This window comes from Dreissena polymorpha, chromosome 6, assembly GCF_020536995.1.
Source record: "Dreissena polymorpha isolate Duluth1 chromosome 6, UMN_Dpol_1.0, whole genome shotgun sequence".
Taxonomy (NCBI): Eukaryota; Metazoa; Mollusca; class Bivalvia; order Myida; family Dreissenidae; genus Dreissena; species Dreissena polymorpha.
The window spans coordinates 92,086,590-92,105,637 of record NC_068360.1 but is presented as its reverse complement, the minus strand read 5'-3'; the positions used below and the strand labels follow the sequence as shown (position 1 = coordinate 92,105,637).

General features: G+C 33.1%; 1 protein-coding gene across 1 annotated transcript; it reads left to right on the top strand.

Annotated features, from left to right (window-relative positions):
* The first annotated feature begins 3,663 nt into the window (after window positions 1–3,663).
* Window positions 3,664–8,892, top strand: LOC127834528 (uncharacterized). The gene is made up of 6 exons (XM_052360428.1): window positions 3,664–3,746; window positions 4,642–4,728; window positions 5,901–5,970; window positions 6,926–7,366; window positions 7,625–7,762; window positions 8,324–8,892. Exons 1-6 carry the CDS (start codon window positions 3,711–3,713, stop codon window positions 8,434–8,436), a joined length of 885 nt encoding a protein of 294 aa, XP_052216388.1. The 5' UTR covers window positions 3,664–3,710; the 3' UTR covers window positions 8,437–8,892.
* Window positions 8,893–19,048: the final 10,156 nt, after the last annotated feature.

Sequence of the window (19,048 nt, the reverse complement as noted above, 5' to 3'; positions counted from 1 at the left end):
AGACAACTGTATCAGGCATTTTGTAAGAATAATGTTCCCTTTTTATACTTAGAAAATTTAAAATTGTGTTAAGTTTTGTGTTTAGGTTCATTTTAATCCTAAAGTATCAAAGCTACTGCTTTCATACTTGCAACAGTTACTAAATATCATAAGGGGACTGTGCAGGCAAAGATATGTATATCTGACTGGCATCTTGACAGAATTATGGCCCCTTTTATGCTAAGATAATTTAACAATCGTTTAAGTTTTGTGTTTTGGTCCATATTACCCCAGGATCCGCTCGTTCCCCAACTCCCCACCCAAAAATATTTGTTTAACATGGTAAACAAACAACACATCTTTAATTATTTTATTTTTTGAAGGACCGTCTAACCATCCCACCCAATCTATTGCTATCAAACTTGAAATAAAATCTTATTAGTTTGTTTTATGTCTTTACAAATGTTCAATACATTGTGGAAAATATACCTGAAATCAGAACCGTTTATAAAGTGCGACTTCTTCAAAACATAAGCGATTAATATGTTTCAATTATGGTCCTCTTCCACTTTGAATATGACTAAATAACCTTGACCTTATTGAATATATATAATTTCCCCATGATTGCTTACGTTATACTGTCAGGCACTCACAAAGTCGAGCGCGCTGTTTTCTGACAGCTCTTGTTTTATTTTATAGTAAGTCTTGACTTTACACAACACATGATCAAAAAGGCAGAACTCTGTCAAATATATAAAAAAAAACATTGAAATTATTTTTTTAATATACCGGTAGCTGAATCCAATGAGCAGAGCTAAGATCGCATTCAACTTGGCCCACAGTCGTTCAAGGATGGTAGTAGAAAGGGCGTTTGGACTGTTGAAGTCACGTTTGAGGTTATTTATGTTATAACAAATAGATTTGATTTCTTCGTGTTTGTGTGTGCGTGAAAAATTGCAATGGTTATGTGTTTGTGTGTTTGTGTGTTTTTGTGTATGCATGTGCGGAAAATCGCAATGGTTTCGCGTTTGCTCAATAACTTTGTTATACATGTTCAGATTCTTATAATACTTGTCATGGGTATTAACCACAAGAGTATGATGTGTCGCGTGAAAGACTGGATAGGCTAATACCTTTCTTGGCCAGAAACATAACTTGTTTTGCAACTCTTTTTGATAAAACTGTAAGAGAAAATACATTGTACTATACTGTAATTGATCACTTCAATGAAAGCAGGCTAATCATCACATAATGGTATAGCCTCGTGTTTTTTTCCAGTTAGTTTATAGTCTGGTATATTTGTTGTAGGTGTCTTCACAAAACTGAAGGCTTTCTACAATTTTCGCCTTAGATGTAAGCAGCTGCTTAAACCTCCGTTTCTATTTTGTCCTATTACATTTCCTTTTTTCTCTTTTTGTTCTCATTTAGCGTCACCGCATCTATTTTGAAAAGTAACAAATGCAGACGACACTAGGTGACAACACACTTACAAAAACAAATGGGTTACATAAAACAACATAGTTAAAATAGTATAGTTTAACGTCAGAGTTGCTGTTGTTTGTTGACATGTTCACCTCCAAGTTGTAGAGTTGCGATCATTTTTTCACGTACGTACGATGTAAAACTTACTCAATATAAGTATAACGCACTTGCGAAATGCGAACGTTATATGTAACTTGTCAACTTACGCCAATACTTACGCAATACGTAAGTATTGTTAGTAAAACGGTACCCAGATGCGTAGTAATAAAATCACGAGGGCGTAGCCCGAGTGGTTTGGTAACAAGCACCGAAACGACGAGCCGTTGGTTATTTCCGCAATAACCAATGCTTACACGTCGATTATTTCGATTCTTATACGATTGTATGAATACGTTATCCGCGATTTTAAGGTTATATATCAGAATTATATCAACCGAACGTCCTCTACTTTTCCGCGAAAACGTGACGTAACCACAACAATGAAAATCAAATAACGTCGTCTTTATTCATAAACAGTGCGCTGACAATCAAAGTGACGCCATACTTATCTCTAAACACAAAACATATTTTGCTTATTGAGTAAAATAAAAGGGAAATAACCACAAACCACTTACGTTGAATGAACGAAGCATGACATTTTAGTACTATTTGGTTGAAAAGAAATGCAGTACGCGGAAATGTATTTCTTTTCCGAATCGCGCGTTAGCGCAGGTGCATTTTACTGAACTATTTGGAATTTCCAGAACTATTTTAAAACATTTGTCTTCGCCAGTAGTTTGTTGCAGAATAACCAACAGGAGTTTTCCTTGTTTGTATATAGACAACAAGTCACGTGCCGTGTGAGAATAAAACATAACGTTCGATATTATGTTTTAAACGCTATTATAGATGTTTTGTTAGGAAAAAAATGCTATATACACTATTAACGTAAATTGCGCCTTTAAATTCTCTCACTCGTTTACATAATTATGTTCATCCATGAACAAAGGTTAGTCAAAATCAGAACCAATAATACTCATCATCATCCTCATAATTCACCAACTAGATACGCAAGTTTGTTGAAGATAATGCTACTGTTTTAATCATGTTTTGTTCTATAAGCCTATATAGCTTGTAACTCGTGGCACTCATTAAATATACCTAAGTTTTCAAATTAAATAACGACTTTAACGGCATTAAGCCGTTACTATATGTATGCATGAGTCGTTATCCGCTTTAAATATTATTCAAAATAATGATGTTTGTATTGCTTATTATTATAGGTATATCATACCAACGGAATTCGTATTTTTTTTTCTAAAAAAAAACACACGAGAACCCTTTTTAATGACGTTCTAAATCAGCTGTACTCGAGATCATTCAAAGCAAATCAACAAACAGCATTTCGGGTTTTACTACCAAGGGTGAGTCGACCAAATGTTCGTTATAATATAACTGAAAAGTTTATGTAAGGGTGACTATTAACGATTAAAAACAATATTTTTACAACATAAAAACAAAAATGAGTATATTATTTTTAAACTTCATATTATGTAATTAAACCAAACGACATTTGCCCCAATGTTATTCAATTAAAAGTGCACACATATGTCGCGGGCGTTTAATGAATTACTGTTGTATCGTATCATTAATTTTGCCTTGCAAGCACAATTTTTGTTCAACGGATAAACAAACATTTATAAATAAGATGCTAAAATTAAACATATGAATATTTTCATATATAGATATATATATAGAGTGAATTCAAAGCAATGTATCATACAAATGAATGAGGAAATCCTACTAATGAATGAGAAAGTGTATTTGCTAATAACTGTTTGACTTGAAGTACAATATATTAAATTAACGCTTTGTTAAAACACGGAAATTTAATAACGATAATTAGTTTCCAATATGCAACAATGACAGTAATGCGACTCATGTCAAGTATATCACGAACAACGTTAACGCCTATTAAATTGGGTGATAATTTGCATACGTTGATATTTTAGTCATCATAATAAAATGCAGTTGATGTAGTGGCCTATGCAGATTTAACAGCGCATTGTGCGCGAGATTGATGCGCTGCATGCCTTATTTTCATTAATTGACGTTTTATTTGTTGTTTTATCATTCTACGGAGCTGTAACATATCTTCATTTCTATTGGTTGCTACATTTTAGCCGGTCACATATTTTTCGACGATTTAAAGAGTTGATATGTTGTTTGCTAATCACTTGAGAGAAGTCCATCGAGCTCGCCACGAAACCATGGCAAATAGCGGATATATTCAACGAAGCATACTGGTATGCAATTTTCATGACTTTACCTTATATTTTAATATAAACAAAAACAATTTTTGTTGATTTTGGTGAGTATATATTAACAATTCTAAGACTGGATATTATTGATTGACTAATTAGTGAGCTTCGTGAAAGCTGATGATGCTATTTAGGACTTTGATTAGACTACTGTATTCTTGAGTATGAATTAATTTTGTTAAAATAAGAAAAAAATAGAAACGTTTGATTCATGTTGCATCGTTCACATCAAACGAGAGTTACATCTGTTATAACAAATGTGGATGAGAACAATAATTTCTCGCCAGATATATTCTTTGAGTGTTTACTTTATTATTAAAAAAATACGATTTTTAATGGATACTTGCTTTTGTTCCATTTCATCGTTCCTCAGATAATAGTTATGTTGATCTGGTTTGCATTCGACAATTGAGTAGTTAAACACAAATTCAATTGCCAAATATTGCCTTTAATTGCCGTTAAATATAAAAGTTGATGCTACGAGGAAATTGTTGATACGTGACTGTGTATATGAATACATTGGGACCAATTTTGAAGTTTGGTCGCTCTTGAATTTATGTTTTACCACAGATGGTATTTTGCATTGCCCGTTCCAGTGTGTATGTTTTCGTCATATGATTTCTGCTGTATTTTGGTGTCTGGCAAAATGTCAAATTTCCTCAAAGAAAAGACTGCTAGATTATTGAAATCTTAGACTATGAAAACATACTCCCTAGTTTGAAATAGAGACTGAACATTTAAAAGTCACATTTATGAATAAACTTACAATAACTTTCAATATTGGCTCGTTGTATTTTATTAAAAAGCGTGATATAATTGATAACAACGCAAACTATGTTGAAATATTGAAACAAAAGAAGATTTATTTTTCCATTTGCAGTTCTTTGTACTTGGACTTCTGACGGGAATTCTAGGTCTCCACCCGATCAATGAATCCAGCCGCAATGCCAGTAGCAACCAGTGCGCGGTTAGTTACGTCAAAAATGTGTACTATGCCTTGTTCAGCAAAAGGAACAATTTTTTGTAAAGCAAAATATTTAACAACGCATTTCAATTTTTGATGCAATCAAGACTCAGAGAAGTTGTTTTCGTTTCATCACATGACGTCATATTGTTGTTACTGACGATTATGATATACGATTATAATACAACTATTGTGTTGAATCGTGTTAACAAGAGCTCATTGAAAGCACGGAACATATTTGTCGTAACTTGAATAATAACAGTAGGAAAGTATGCTAAAAAGAGCTACAAATATACTTGTATTAATTGTGCTTTTCTTAACAAACAGTTATTCAAGGGGTATATTCTATAGATAAATAAGGTTAATTTAAACTTGATATAAAGATCTGGTTGCCGAATCCTACAACGCGTAAAAGCACATCATTCCCAAATTTCCCAACTCTCGTCATAAAATGACAAAACAATAATTAATATACACGTTCTGAGGATGTATCGTTATATAACACACTTTATATGTTGAGGACAATTTAAATGAATCATCAGTTTAACATTCAAACTCAAACGTTTTGTTCTTCTTTCATAAATACCACCACAATCAGCATTTAAAGTTTGCGTTTTCCATAATAGGACAGTTAATGCTAATATTTGCTTAATTTATTACCATATTGAAACAATGTGTGTCAGTTTTAAGCATGCTTTTTTGACTTGTAAAACAAACTTTAACGTGTATTTGTGGGTTGAGAACATTGCCTTGAATGGCTAGTTGTTGTTACATTGTTTTAATGCAGCTGTTTCGTGTGGTTTATAACATTCGAAAACAGAACGTTAACCTAACGAATCTGATCTTAAATTATAGAACCACAACACTAGTATTAGTGCTAGCTGCTCGGATTTCAAATAATTTATGATAAATTGAGTCCTTAATTTATTGATCAGGTTTTAAGCAAAGGTTATTGATGAAGTGCTTGTACTGTTATGAAAATAAATTGCCTTATATATGAAGAGGGCATAATAAACAAGGCGAATATCATACGAGTGCATATTGCAAAAGGTCAACAATTTACAATGTCCGTTAAACGTCGCTAATTGAAAATAATAATGCCGAGTCCTTTTTAATATCTTATAAATGAATTAAGATAACGTATGGCTTATAGACCACCACTTTGCTTATTTCAGCAAATTTGCCCTGGGGCCCAGTCGTGTGTACTCAGTACTCTTGATGGACGATTCTTCTTCAGATGTGTTCGTAAGTTCATTTGTTATAGCTCTAGTTAAGTTCTGTTTTAATATGCCCTCTCAATGTCAAAACCTGTTTAATCTCTTGAAATGGCACCCTGTAATGATGGCCTGTGTTCAATCATAACGCATTAACAGATCAATTGAAACATGAAAAGTGCCCTAATTCATTCCTCAGTCAGCTCGGTGAAAAGACGGCAGATGAAGAAAGATTTCTGGAGGAACAATAAACGGGAGGAATACTTTATGTTGAAGAATCACTTCCATAAAATAAACGTTAAATGGCCATAGCTCAATCTATATTTGATTTTACCTTCGCCCACATATTTGGTATCGTGCCGGTGAGTATTTAAACTATTATGTGGTAAGATATCTGACTATGAAGGCACATTGTTAATCATCTATTGGATTTTCATCTAACCCTTGCGGGAATGATGGATGGTTGAAAACCAAAATATCGTTATAGGCAAACAGTTTAAATATAGAGCTTAGACAAATAAATTCATTAAATGTTAACACCGCACTCAGGCTTTACTCAGTAAGTACAAGCTTGAAAATAATGGTACACGATAATATGATGATATTCTTGTGGGAGAGTCAATTACATTATATATTTAAAATAAAAACTAAAGATAAATAACGAATTTAGTTCGGAAATTTAAGCCAAATGCAATAAAAGATATACATAACCGCATCATCTCAAATTCAAACTGACAACAAATTATAATGGCATATGAAATATGTATCCTACTACGTGAATTAAAGATTATAGGTGCGCTGTTTTAGTAAAAAGTATGTGTGGTTAACATATTGAAAAGTTTTATTATACTGAGTTGTACATAATACTTGTTTCTATATTTCCTAAACATATTGAAACGGTAATATAATGGTTTTATTTAAAAACTACTAAAACAACGTGTACTCATAAAAAATCGTCCTGCTAATTCGAAAATACTTTTTTAAAGAGCTTGACGGACAAGAGCAAATAATCCCGTACAAAGAGCCGGATGTCAACGATCTTGTAGAAACGGGACCTTTCGTCCAAACATTTCTCCTCCCAGAGGGTCAAGCAGATTTTATGACCGCACAAGACGTAATAAGAGGCATCATGCAACCGCAGATACCGATGGAGTCCACTGAAATATTTCAACCAAATGTAATCGACCAACCGCAAGAAGTAGCTCAGCAAAATCAAGTAGTGCTTTCGCAAGACATATTGCCGCCATCGCTTATAAGGAAGGCAAATATCCAAGAACAAACAATACCACTACCCTCTGTAATATTAAGAGAAACAGGACAGCAGCAGATAACAGAGACATCACAGGAAACAATGCCAGGACAATCTATTGTACCTTCGACACCAGAAGTGCGTCAGCGGCCAACTGGTGCCAGTAGAATAGGACACTGTAAGTTTATACGGAGTTTTAAACAATGTTTTCAATCATGATATTAATTTAATTAATATCGTTTAATAGAAAGATAACGATGTTGTTTATTTGCCAGCCCTCATAAAATATATAAAATGACTATTACGAACAACTAATATTTAAAGCATCGGGTATTGATTTATGTGATGATGTTTTCAAATGCCATAGCACAAATGCATTGTAAAATATAACATCATTATTTATAGAAATGACTCATTTTCTCGCCGAATTTTCCAGCGCTTCGTAAAGCACTTCACACCTTTAAGACACGTTCTCGAAACGGAAACGTTCCCAGTGGCCAATCAAGGGATCAAATTCGAGTGACTTTTCGACCGGCTGTTCCAATAACCGCACCACCAACATTTAAAGTACCTTGTACGTATATGTGTTGCTAAAGTGTTAATCATAGTCGACAAGCTTCGTAATAATGAGCGTTTTGTTTACTTGACTGATTATATTGTATGCAATCACTATAGTATAGTATATTCGGTAAAATTAACTGCGTTTTTAAGAACCGTACATGTACCGAAACGGGAAACATTTTACGCTTTTGGGACTTGCCAGTTTTAAAACAAAACATGTTAAAAAAATGCATAATCTAACAAGATTGCTGTATGTACCATACTTGGAATACTCTCTTTGGGACGTATACACAAATCGTTCCATTAAGAACAGAAAGCCGGCATCCACGAAGCTGCGCACAGTAACTTATGCCCTCTTTCACAATAACAATAAAGCACTCCGTTCATATATGTTTCATGCATGATTTTCGGCGTTCATGTTTGCTGTCTTTTACGGTATATTTTTATTCGGTTCTTGATTTAAGCTTTGTCATTAATTATTAATGAGAAGGTTGTACTTTTCTATTTACTATTTTACTGAGTATCACGTAAAAATCTGCAATGATCACTCCAATTATATACTCGTTTATTTCAGCCGGAAATTCACAGTGCGAATACTGTGATTCGGCAGTTCACTGTAAAGATGAGACGCGCCCTTACTGCTTCCATTCGCACGCATGCGCCAGGAGGGTCTGTCAATCGCTTTAGCTTGGACACGACCGCAATCTACAACCGCGCGCAACAAACCATCACTGCCTGTCTTGAATCCAACTTCAAAAGTGTACAAAAAGTGTGTTGAAAAATATAAGGTCCAAAAGCGTCCATACGTTTTGGCGACCATATTTTTAAAGGCGCTTTTTGATTGCTTAACTGTATTAAGATTACAGAAGTGAATATAGTTGTTATGTGAATTCAGATGCATTTAAGTATACGAGTTTCGTTGAAATAAATTAGAACAGAGGTTTTGACTTAATATATTTCTGGTATTTTTCCAACAAATCAAATATTAATGAGCACGGGTGATGACTATGATTATAAATGGTTTGAATCTGCATGCATTTCCAGAAACATAAACTGGGTGTTTAGCATGCCGTTCTTTGAAATCAATTACATAGAAGCTCCCATTAAAATCAACTCAGTATTGTTTGTCAACTTGTTTATGTTATTTATGATTGTACATAGTAATAAATCGTATTCTAAACTAAGATATATCTTGCTTTTTCATTGCCCGCCGTTGCTGTTGTTGTTTTTTCCACAAACATATAATACCTCCAAAAATGGCGACTACTTTTGTAGCAATGACAAAATGAATGAAATGTTTGTTACAAATACAAAACGCTTAAAAAATCATGTGCATTTTTTCACTAATTATCATATCTTAAATAAATGAAGGAAGTTTATTATGTTTGCACATGACACACACAAACATCATATTTCTTTAAAAACGACAGATGGCGTTGAAATTAATATTATTCATTGTCAAAGATACAAAAACAGCCTGTCAAATGGTGAAATAAATACCATCGACGACGCTTGTCGAAATATGTAGCCAGTTGATAAAAAGTTATGACCCTAAGACTTGGTATGTTTCGAGTAATTTAAAAACGGAATGGTTTTTAAACAATATCTATATGAGTATTTGTTATATTGCGATTTAAGAGAAATTTATTTATTAATTACATATTTAAATCATGTGACCCCGCAGTATGTCCAGATTGTGTCTTTGGGGCATAATTTGAACCATTGTTGGTGACAATGATGCAATTTTACGCACAAAATATGAAACCTCCGAACCTTGCCTTTTAGGACAAAAATATTTTTCTGCATACTCTGATAAGATTTTTTATCGGACAGTATCTGGCAATTCTTATATTCGAAATTTATAGGCACTGAACTGGGCTCAAATAACTACATTCTAAAAGTAAAGAATATTAATCTTGACTATATATTATATAGGCGTGCTGTGTGCAAACGGGGTTTATTAAATGTGCGTAGAGTTTCGTCGCAGATTAGCCTGTGCAGTCCGCACAGACTTATCAGGGACGACACTTTCCTCCTAAACTGGATTTTTGCAAAGAAGAGACTTTCTGTAAACGAAAACTACCATAAAAGCGGAGAGTGTCGTCCCTGACTGCAGAGGTTAATTTGGGACGACACTTTACGCACATGCATTCAACCCCCTTTTCACAGAGAACTGCTCATACGTTTAACCTTCTTATAAAATACCTGACTACATTTATTAAGTCACGTAATACTTCGTCACAAAATTAATAAATGTCTTATAACATGACACCATAACGGTTTTCAATTTACAACTAGTTAAGTCAAATAAAAGATATTCTAAACTTTTAATTCTAATATATCAAGTGTTTCAAACATTTGTCTTTATCAATTGCAGACACGTGTTTTTGAATGCATTTTTTGCGCTTAAACAATTAAAACAATCTCATGTATCTTTAATTTCTATTGAAAGCAAAACGTATATTTAAGTATACCGGGCTTTTATGTTGATGCAATCGTAGCAAAATATTCAAAATGAATTTATTTGGTTTGGTTAAAATATAATTTTTAATTTTAGAATCACATAATGGTTACGTCGAATTGTTTGTTTTGAGGTCATATTCTCTATTTTATTAAGCAAAATGATGTCATAATTATTGCCAAACATGTTTTGCATTCACCGCTCCAAGACGGTGATCATTTTTTGATTTCATCTTATCTTTATAGTTGGTGGTTTATTATATGACGTGTGGATAAGAACACAAATTCCTATCATGATTGTGTTGTGGAGTTTAATGTTATGTTCTATAAACGTCATGATTAAGTTTACGTCATTGCATGCTGATTGTTCAATCTAAGCATGTAATAATTTGAACCATAATATTTCTTGCCAATTTATCATGTCGTTTCTTTTTGAATGCAAAAAGTCTTCTTGTTGGCCTAGGGCCTCTTGCATAACCATAGGCGTGCGTTAATTCATATAAATCATAGACATACAATACAAGCCAAGTCATACATTACGACATTGAAAAATGAAGTTGGGGTCACTGCCTCGGAAGGTGAATGCGATGCGTTTGGGTTTAGACCGGTGAATGGCTAACCGTTGTACACACTTGGCAAACAATTGATCACAAAACACACACGTTGTGCACTTTGTTCAAAACCGATTTTTAAAATGGCTTTAAAAAATACAAAGAGACTGCAAATTATGTTCGTCGCCTCGAATATACTTATACATTCTAATTCGCATATTGATTGGATTATACTTGAAACTTGCTAATTTGATGAAACGCCTATTTACATAATTATATTCAATGGCGTTGTACAAACATAAAGATATGCATACAATTGATAAAAATAAGAGTGATTGATACTGTTATGCAGCATTAATTAAAGAATTAATAATCTAAAAATGTGTGATATAAATAAAAATGCTGCAAGAAACTTAAGCAATAAAACAATACAGGCTACGATATTAAAACACAGGAAAAATAAAATATTATGTAATAAATTGATATAACTAGGGTTAAGACAATACCTATAATGATATTATGAGCAAAGTTTTGGCAACATAAAGATACTGTTTTTTATTAACTGAAAGGATACGTGAAAGGATATTTCTGCACTCTGGCTGTCGGGTCCTTCAGCTACCGGTCGCCTGTCACCCTTACGGACACTTCTTTTGGGTTTTAATCGTATTTGAACTATAGTGACTACAATAGATGCTATTGTTGTGAGTGCAAATGCATTTAGTGTATAACTATGTGTTTTTATGAATGGTTTCCCTCTCTCTGGAGCTAAAATCTGATGAAATGATAAACTGACACCAGTATGGTCGTTTATATACATTCTTTGTTTTAATGTAAAACAATTTCTCCTAAAAGTATTGTGACTTCATTATTGCTAAAGATTCTAAAGTTCATTTAAGTAATGACTGACTCAAGTTGCTTATTTATTAAAGTATATAAAGAATAATACATTTATTTTCATTACTTACATCTTGAGATATTTTTTTTATCCAGATTGTTTCCTTCCAAGGTTGATGTTTAAGTTGAATTTTACTATAATTTTTAATTATCAATATTTCACAAACACTGCAGTACCATATGCTAGTAATTTCGTAAAAAACTCCTTTTTTAACATCTAGCCAAAATTTAAGTAAATAACTATTTGCAAATTAATGGTATTTTTATTATTTTTCATACACGAAAACTAAAACAAAATTAGTATAGTGAAAAAAACATCACCGTATTACTGTTGCATGGTCTGCTTGTTTTGCGGTTAAGGTTTAATGTAATTGCTATTATGGCTAGCGTGTGGCTATGCTATTAATAAGTAAAACCATCATTTTGAATGAAAAGTAATCAAATTATAACGAAAAATCATCTTCTATGGAAAAAAATCACTATTATATATATATATCATTGTTTGCTTAACAATACATTTTACCTTCAACCTTCAAACAATTCCAACCATACGTCAGTTTTGATTGAACAATAATGCTACATGTTGAGTGCGAATGCTATATGGTTTGCAACTGTCAATTATCATTGACATTTAGTGGCTATAAAACGCGTGTGTCAGGATCTGTAACTAACGACAGTTTATCTGAAACGCATGTTTCCCTTTAATCTGAAAAAGAAAAAAAGGAAATAATGTGGCAAATTCGGCTGCAATCGCAAAAATATGTCTTTATATCAAGCAATAAGACTACTCATTTCGATTCGAACAGTATCATGTTGTTTGCTGTTGTTTGATTTTCTACTTATACTTATATTCATATTGTTTTTGTATTGAATAGAATTATCGCATGTAATAGTCATTTCTGCTATAGTGTTGTGTGCAGTATTGTGTTTGGACGTTCAACCTATAATTAGTGTAACTTGTGTTTACATAGCACTTTAAGTTGAGTGTTTAAAACGAAACTTTGGTGACCTATCTAATGCTCAAGTTCTTTTTTGAAACCTTGAACAGAACCCGTGTTGTTGTGTTTTTTTCATAAATGTTACTGAAGAATGGCATTCAGATCCAAGATTATTTTACGTAGCATATGTAAGGAATACTTAAGATGAGAGTTGTCTTCCTCTGAATGCGGAAACCGGTTGATTTTACAATCATAGACTCATATGGGATTCATATTATCTGCAATACGCGTGAAATAAACAAAAAGAAAATTCGCCAATCGGTAACCTGTTGATTTTTTAAAAAGACACATTCAAAGCAGGCTATTTTGAATAAAACATAATGTAAATGGTTACCCTCTGTTGTTTTGGTTTTCAAAACAAGGATAAAGTTATGATGAACGGTGACTTTACATAAAAACACTTCATCGAATTTTGTTAACCTGTCTCTAGAACGGTTGAAGTTGGAAGGACGTTTTTTGGACACCTTGCTTTTCGCAATCCGTTAATGCTTTTGCAAATGACTGACCAATCAAAGAAATACTTCTGCGCATTACAGGCAGAGGGAACAGGCGGATATCACACTTTAATTCATTGTATCTCTCCATGTCAATGGTAAATGCATAAATGAAACGATGTCTTAAGCAGACTAGAGAATAGCAAAAATCATCGAATCTCAATGTGATCAGAAATTATATTGCTCGCTCAAAATAGATCTCCTTCGGTTTATTGCCGTACATTGGGGATAATGTGCATACCGATGCTGGTTCTGTTGCGTTCCGATTACATGATTGTAAGCCATGAAGCCGACTCTGCTTAATAAATATAGGATCTGACACGAGTTGTCATATCATACCATATTTTATTATACGAGTTCAGGAATTTTGTAAAGGCTCGCTTACTAACGAATTTCCTGGACGATTTTAATAAAAATATGGTATGATATGACAACGAGTGTCGGATCTTTTTTATCACATGCTTTTAAATGAGCAAATTAAATAAATATTTACGCAAACATAATAATAAATCCCGAATGTTGTTTACATTTCGTGACGTCATTTGACGTTGCAACGTCACTTCAGCAAAATAACAAAATGCGATTGGTCAATAAACGAAAACTAAGCCAATGAAAACGCTTAAAAAGTATATTACACATGTGTAATATAAAAATATATGTAATGGGTATATTACATGGGAAACAGGGTATGGCATGTGATAAATAGTCATAATAACACGTCTTGCAAGACATTCCTTTGTTAAATGATTTCAACAAATATTATTGAATTAATTAATTATCAATACGTGTCTTGTTAAACGTATGTTTATTGTAACAGTAATACCCAAGTAAAGTGTTAACTACAATTAATTATGTCTGGAAGGTATTGACTAAAGCCTCCAGGCATTTGAGCTGGTTTTCTTATTTATTTCAAAACCAAAGTAACTGTATTCTTCTTTGTGCTAAGGGATTAATTTCATTCCTTACTAAATGTTTTATTCAGGCAAAATTTTCAAATCATTTACATTAAAATTATTGATGTTACAACTTACTGTTTAACTCAATGTCTTTATTTTTAACAATTAAAACAGTTGACAGTTGAACAGACAACAATCAGACAGAGACAGACATCGAAGTTAAATTACAAATGTTAGTATAGTGCATTACAGAGCTCCAGATAAGGGTCGTATTTTCGTATTTACGAATTATTTTCAAGACTGTAACGTATATTTTAAAATCTTGTCGTACCATTAAGAATTACGAAATCAAGTTACGAATATTATTTTTACATCGGTTCGTATCGATTTTTATTGAGTTCTTTTTGCGTATTAAAGATCTTTTCCGGGCTTATATAAAATGGTTATCGGGTTTGTTTAACAAAGCGCATTTTTTTCCAATAAAAGCGGCGTGTACAGTCTATCTGTCAAAAAACAATGGCGGCGCCCAGAGAGCGTCCTAAAAAACTGCAAAGCGAGCAAAAACACGCTTTTAACATATTGTACGCAAAGTGAGCCGAAGTTGAATGTTAAGAAAGACATTATAGAAAAGCTCTTATACGATGTGGTATGTTCAGTTGCCGAAACAGTCGGAAAAGCTAAAAAAAAACGCACCACGACGGGTCCAAACTTAAACAAAAAAACATTGAACGAGTGGAAGGGACAATTCCCGTGGCCAATCGTTGAAAAGATTGAGGGGGAGATCCGTTTTAATTGTGAAATATGTAAAAATGCAATCTAAGCACAGTTTGGGCATATGAAGGTATTTGAAAAATAAAATTGTATAATACTGAATAGACACTGTTGAACTCGTTTAGATTAAGTTGCTAGTATGTTTATTTTGATTTTTTGCATGAAAATAACCATTATTATTTATTTTAGGTCATTTAGAAAAGTTAAGAATTATTTTCCAAAACTTAGTAGTAACGTTAAGAATAAAATTTCAGAGTTAAGAATTATTTTTTGATAATCTGGTAGTAACGTTAAGAATTTCACAAAACCTTATCTTGAGCTCTGCTGCAAGCTGTATTTACATACAATTATGTATATATTTAACATTGACATGAAAAATACATTCCATATTGATGTGATGTTTGTGCAATATTGTAAAAACATATCTATGTGTTATGTGTGCAAGGTTGAAACAATAGTTGTTTTTTAATAGTATAATATAATCTGTCCTTTATCACAATTTATTTAAGGGCATTTACTGCAATCCATGCAGAATATTTAACACATTGTAAGCATCCTACGATCAAAGTGCTATACGTATTTTTCCTATAAAACGATATTGCTGTTTGGGTCCTAAAGATGATACATATATATATTTTTAAAATACAACTGTATATATATATATAAATATATATATATATATATATATATATATATATATATATATATATATATATATATATATATATATATATATATATATACAGTTGTATTTTAAAAAACAAAATCTTATAGTTAAATCAGTGAGGAACTTCCGTGACACCTTAGCAAATACTAAGGCTCGAATAGTCATTGTCGGCTTGAGTACAACTTTAATGTACCCCGGGCAGTTTTAAGTATACTTGAATTTACCTCGGGTACGGAAAATATACTTAAATGTATCCGACCAATTAAGACTGTACCCGAGTTTTATTCCTACCCAAAATACGATGTCGACGGAATACGAAACGAAATTCTCTTTGAATAAAACCTGCCTCAACATTCTTTTGTTTGCATGAGTTTCGATAATATCGAGGAAAATTTACAAAATATTGACATAAATGTCAGAATTATTAATTTGCAAATAGCCGACAACGACACATTTAGCGTAATAATTTCCGGGGTACATTTAAGTTTACTAAAGAGTACCCGAAGTACATTTAAGTAGTATCCGAGGCGACAATGACCAATCGAGCAATACTAAGATTGTGAGTCCAGTTCAAAAATCGTCTTTGATTTGAAATCCAATGTCAATCTTAAATATGTTGAAAAATTAATATACTCATTTGTAATAAAACACACAAAGATAGAATTAAAAGAAACCTATAATATGCACTTGGTTTTAAAAGAACCCTCATGAATGTCATCCACACATGTCAATTTCAATTAACAACGATGTGACTTATTCCCTGAACTATTATGGCAATATGTTACTAGATACTAGTAAAAAATATATTGTTGCGGATTTATATGTACAATATGAATGTTTTTTAACAAAGAAGATGAAAGCAAGTTTTTTATCATAGTGTTAATATTATATTTGTGTACCTTTCAATCGCAGTTTCTGATTGTTTACTACAGGATTAGTATTTGAAGATCTTTGTACAAAACTGAATGGCAATCGTCAATATAATACGTTTAAGTTAACTTACCATCGGTTCATATATATAAGAAATGTTCAATTAAAGCCCGTGTCTGCAAAGAGTAAGAACTGTACTATTTTCTAACGGACAAATTTTCGACAAATATAAGACGTAAAATAAATTCATTGCAGTCGGCAGTATAGAATGATTTGGTTACAAGTCATCAAATTGTTTTCATAAACACGATAAAATATGATGTCCTGGAGTAAATCTAATAATTGTGGTTCTTCGAACCTGTAACGTATAGTTTTTTTACACGCGCTAGGTTATTAAATGTATTTAATAATTAAATATTATATTTATTTGCAAACAAAAAAGTCAATAAACGCCAATGTTTCGGTTAAATAAGATTACATTTGAGTTAACAAAAACTTTTTAAAAAAATCGCAAACTGCTTTCCGGCGCCGGAACAAAAGGAAGTGGAATAAACTATCACTTATACCTTACCAAATGCTAGAAACGAATCATTTTGTCGTTGCCAGCCAATTTGTTTACATGCATTGGCAAACGTTAAGAGACGAACAGTTCGAAATTTCAACAACATAACCCGGTTTATTTTTAAACAAATAAACCACATTATTTTAGTATATGAATTTCGAATAACACACAACAAAGTTATAATTTCTTTATTTTTCCTTTCCTTAGCAAGCAATAACAAATGACTACAAATATGGACTAGGTTAAAAGATTAAACGTTTTAATTAAGAACACAATTGAAGTGAGCCGCAACATCAAATACAGAAAAAAATTAATTTAGGAATGATTACCTTTATGGCCTTCCTAATTTTAAGTAACCGAGTGTCAAAGCAAAATTATTTTTAACCATAGTGAGCATATCCGCAACGTTAATCACAATGTTATCCAAATCCGCAAAGTTATTTAATATCCAAAATCGTAAAGTTATGCAATATCCAAATCCATAAAGTTCCGCAATCTAAAGCAATTCCGCAATATGCAAATCCGCAAAGTGACGAACTATCCAGATAAAATCCAAATAAGAGCTGAGAGTTACCAATATATCCGAGCAAAACCCATCTTCACAAAAAATAAGTATTTGTAAAACACTAATTTTAAAATGAATAGTAGGTAACCCCTATTGTATGGATTTATACTCAGCAACCCTAAGACATCTGGCCAAACAAAAGTAGCACTCTCAGACTATTACAATATTGAAAATTTAAAATCTGTGCCTACCAAAGGAGACTGTCAGTTAGTTGAATTTTTCCTCCACAAGAAATTTTCGCTAGAAAATTTATCTGCTAAAAAATCACTGAAAACTTGTTATACTCTTAAATGGGGGTAGGCGGTATACTAATACTAAATGGACAAGAGTTTGATTTTTTTCTTGGAGGGCCCACAACAACATCTCCATTTCCACTTGAGACGAGTGGTCACCATCAGTTGTAAAAAATGCCTGGTGTAACATTATCAATCTCTACGAGCCATTTCCCTTCCAAACCGATTTAAACGGCGCTTTTTCTTATCCTCTGAACTTCTAGGAGGCCACATTAAACTAGGCAAAATATCAACCCATATGATATGGACATTAGGGAAAGCTGTTTTCAGATAACTTAATCCCCAGCGAATGAGACGAAAGGTAGCCACCTCAGGTGAAGTCACGTCATTGCCCTCCCCCCAAATGGAGGAAAATGTATCTGGGTGCAGACGAGAACATCACTCCCAGTTGGAGTATGTGCTGGAAATCAGACCATTTCATACCCTGGACACCACACCAGCTGACAGCGAGGCTCCCGCCGACCTCCCGAACATGCTCTTGGGCATAAACCCCAGCCCAGTGTATGATTGAGTCGCCAATCATTTAGATATCTGAGAACAAATACATAGAATAATATACAAAAATAGGACCAACAAGAAACCAAGTGTTAGATCGTTTGATCACTATTAATTATCTTGAATATGGAGGACGAGTGTAACCATATGTGACTTATTAATTTCTTATGTAAGTTCGGAAGGCCCCAGAATGCCATACATCAAGTACCCGGATATTGTCCTCCGATAAGCCCAAAGCATTCAACTGTGAAGCTCGACCAATGCGAAAACTATGGGACTTGATACAAACGCAACCTGGCCGAATCCGTGAAATGCACCTAGCCAGAACTGCTGAAAACTGAGACCTTGTCACAGGGGTTCGGTCAGCCTGAAAGACAAATGGAACACTGCTAGACGGACGATGAACAAAGAACAGTTCTACTGTAAGAAATGGACATAATGCAACATCTGACTCGGATGAAATTTCAAGAGTTGTTGGGCGGCCATTTTGATTATTTTAAGTAATTCTCAAAGTGACAAATATATATTTGCCTTGCCTGTCCAGACGAACATCATCCCTTAAAAGAGAACGATTGACATTTACACATGAAAGGACAACAATTTCGCTTACCCTAAAAAGCCCCCAAAATGCCAGCAGGATTGCAGCTCTAAATAGAAGTGTTTCATTAGCGTCATAATAGATATCAGATAAAATAGGGGAAATATCGGTCAAAATTGTAATAGTGATGGGGAAGCAGACATCTTTAGCCTTTCGTAATTTAAAACAGCCCTCTAACGGAAATT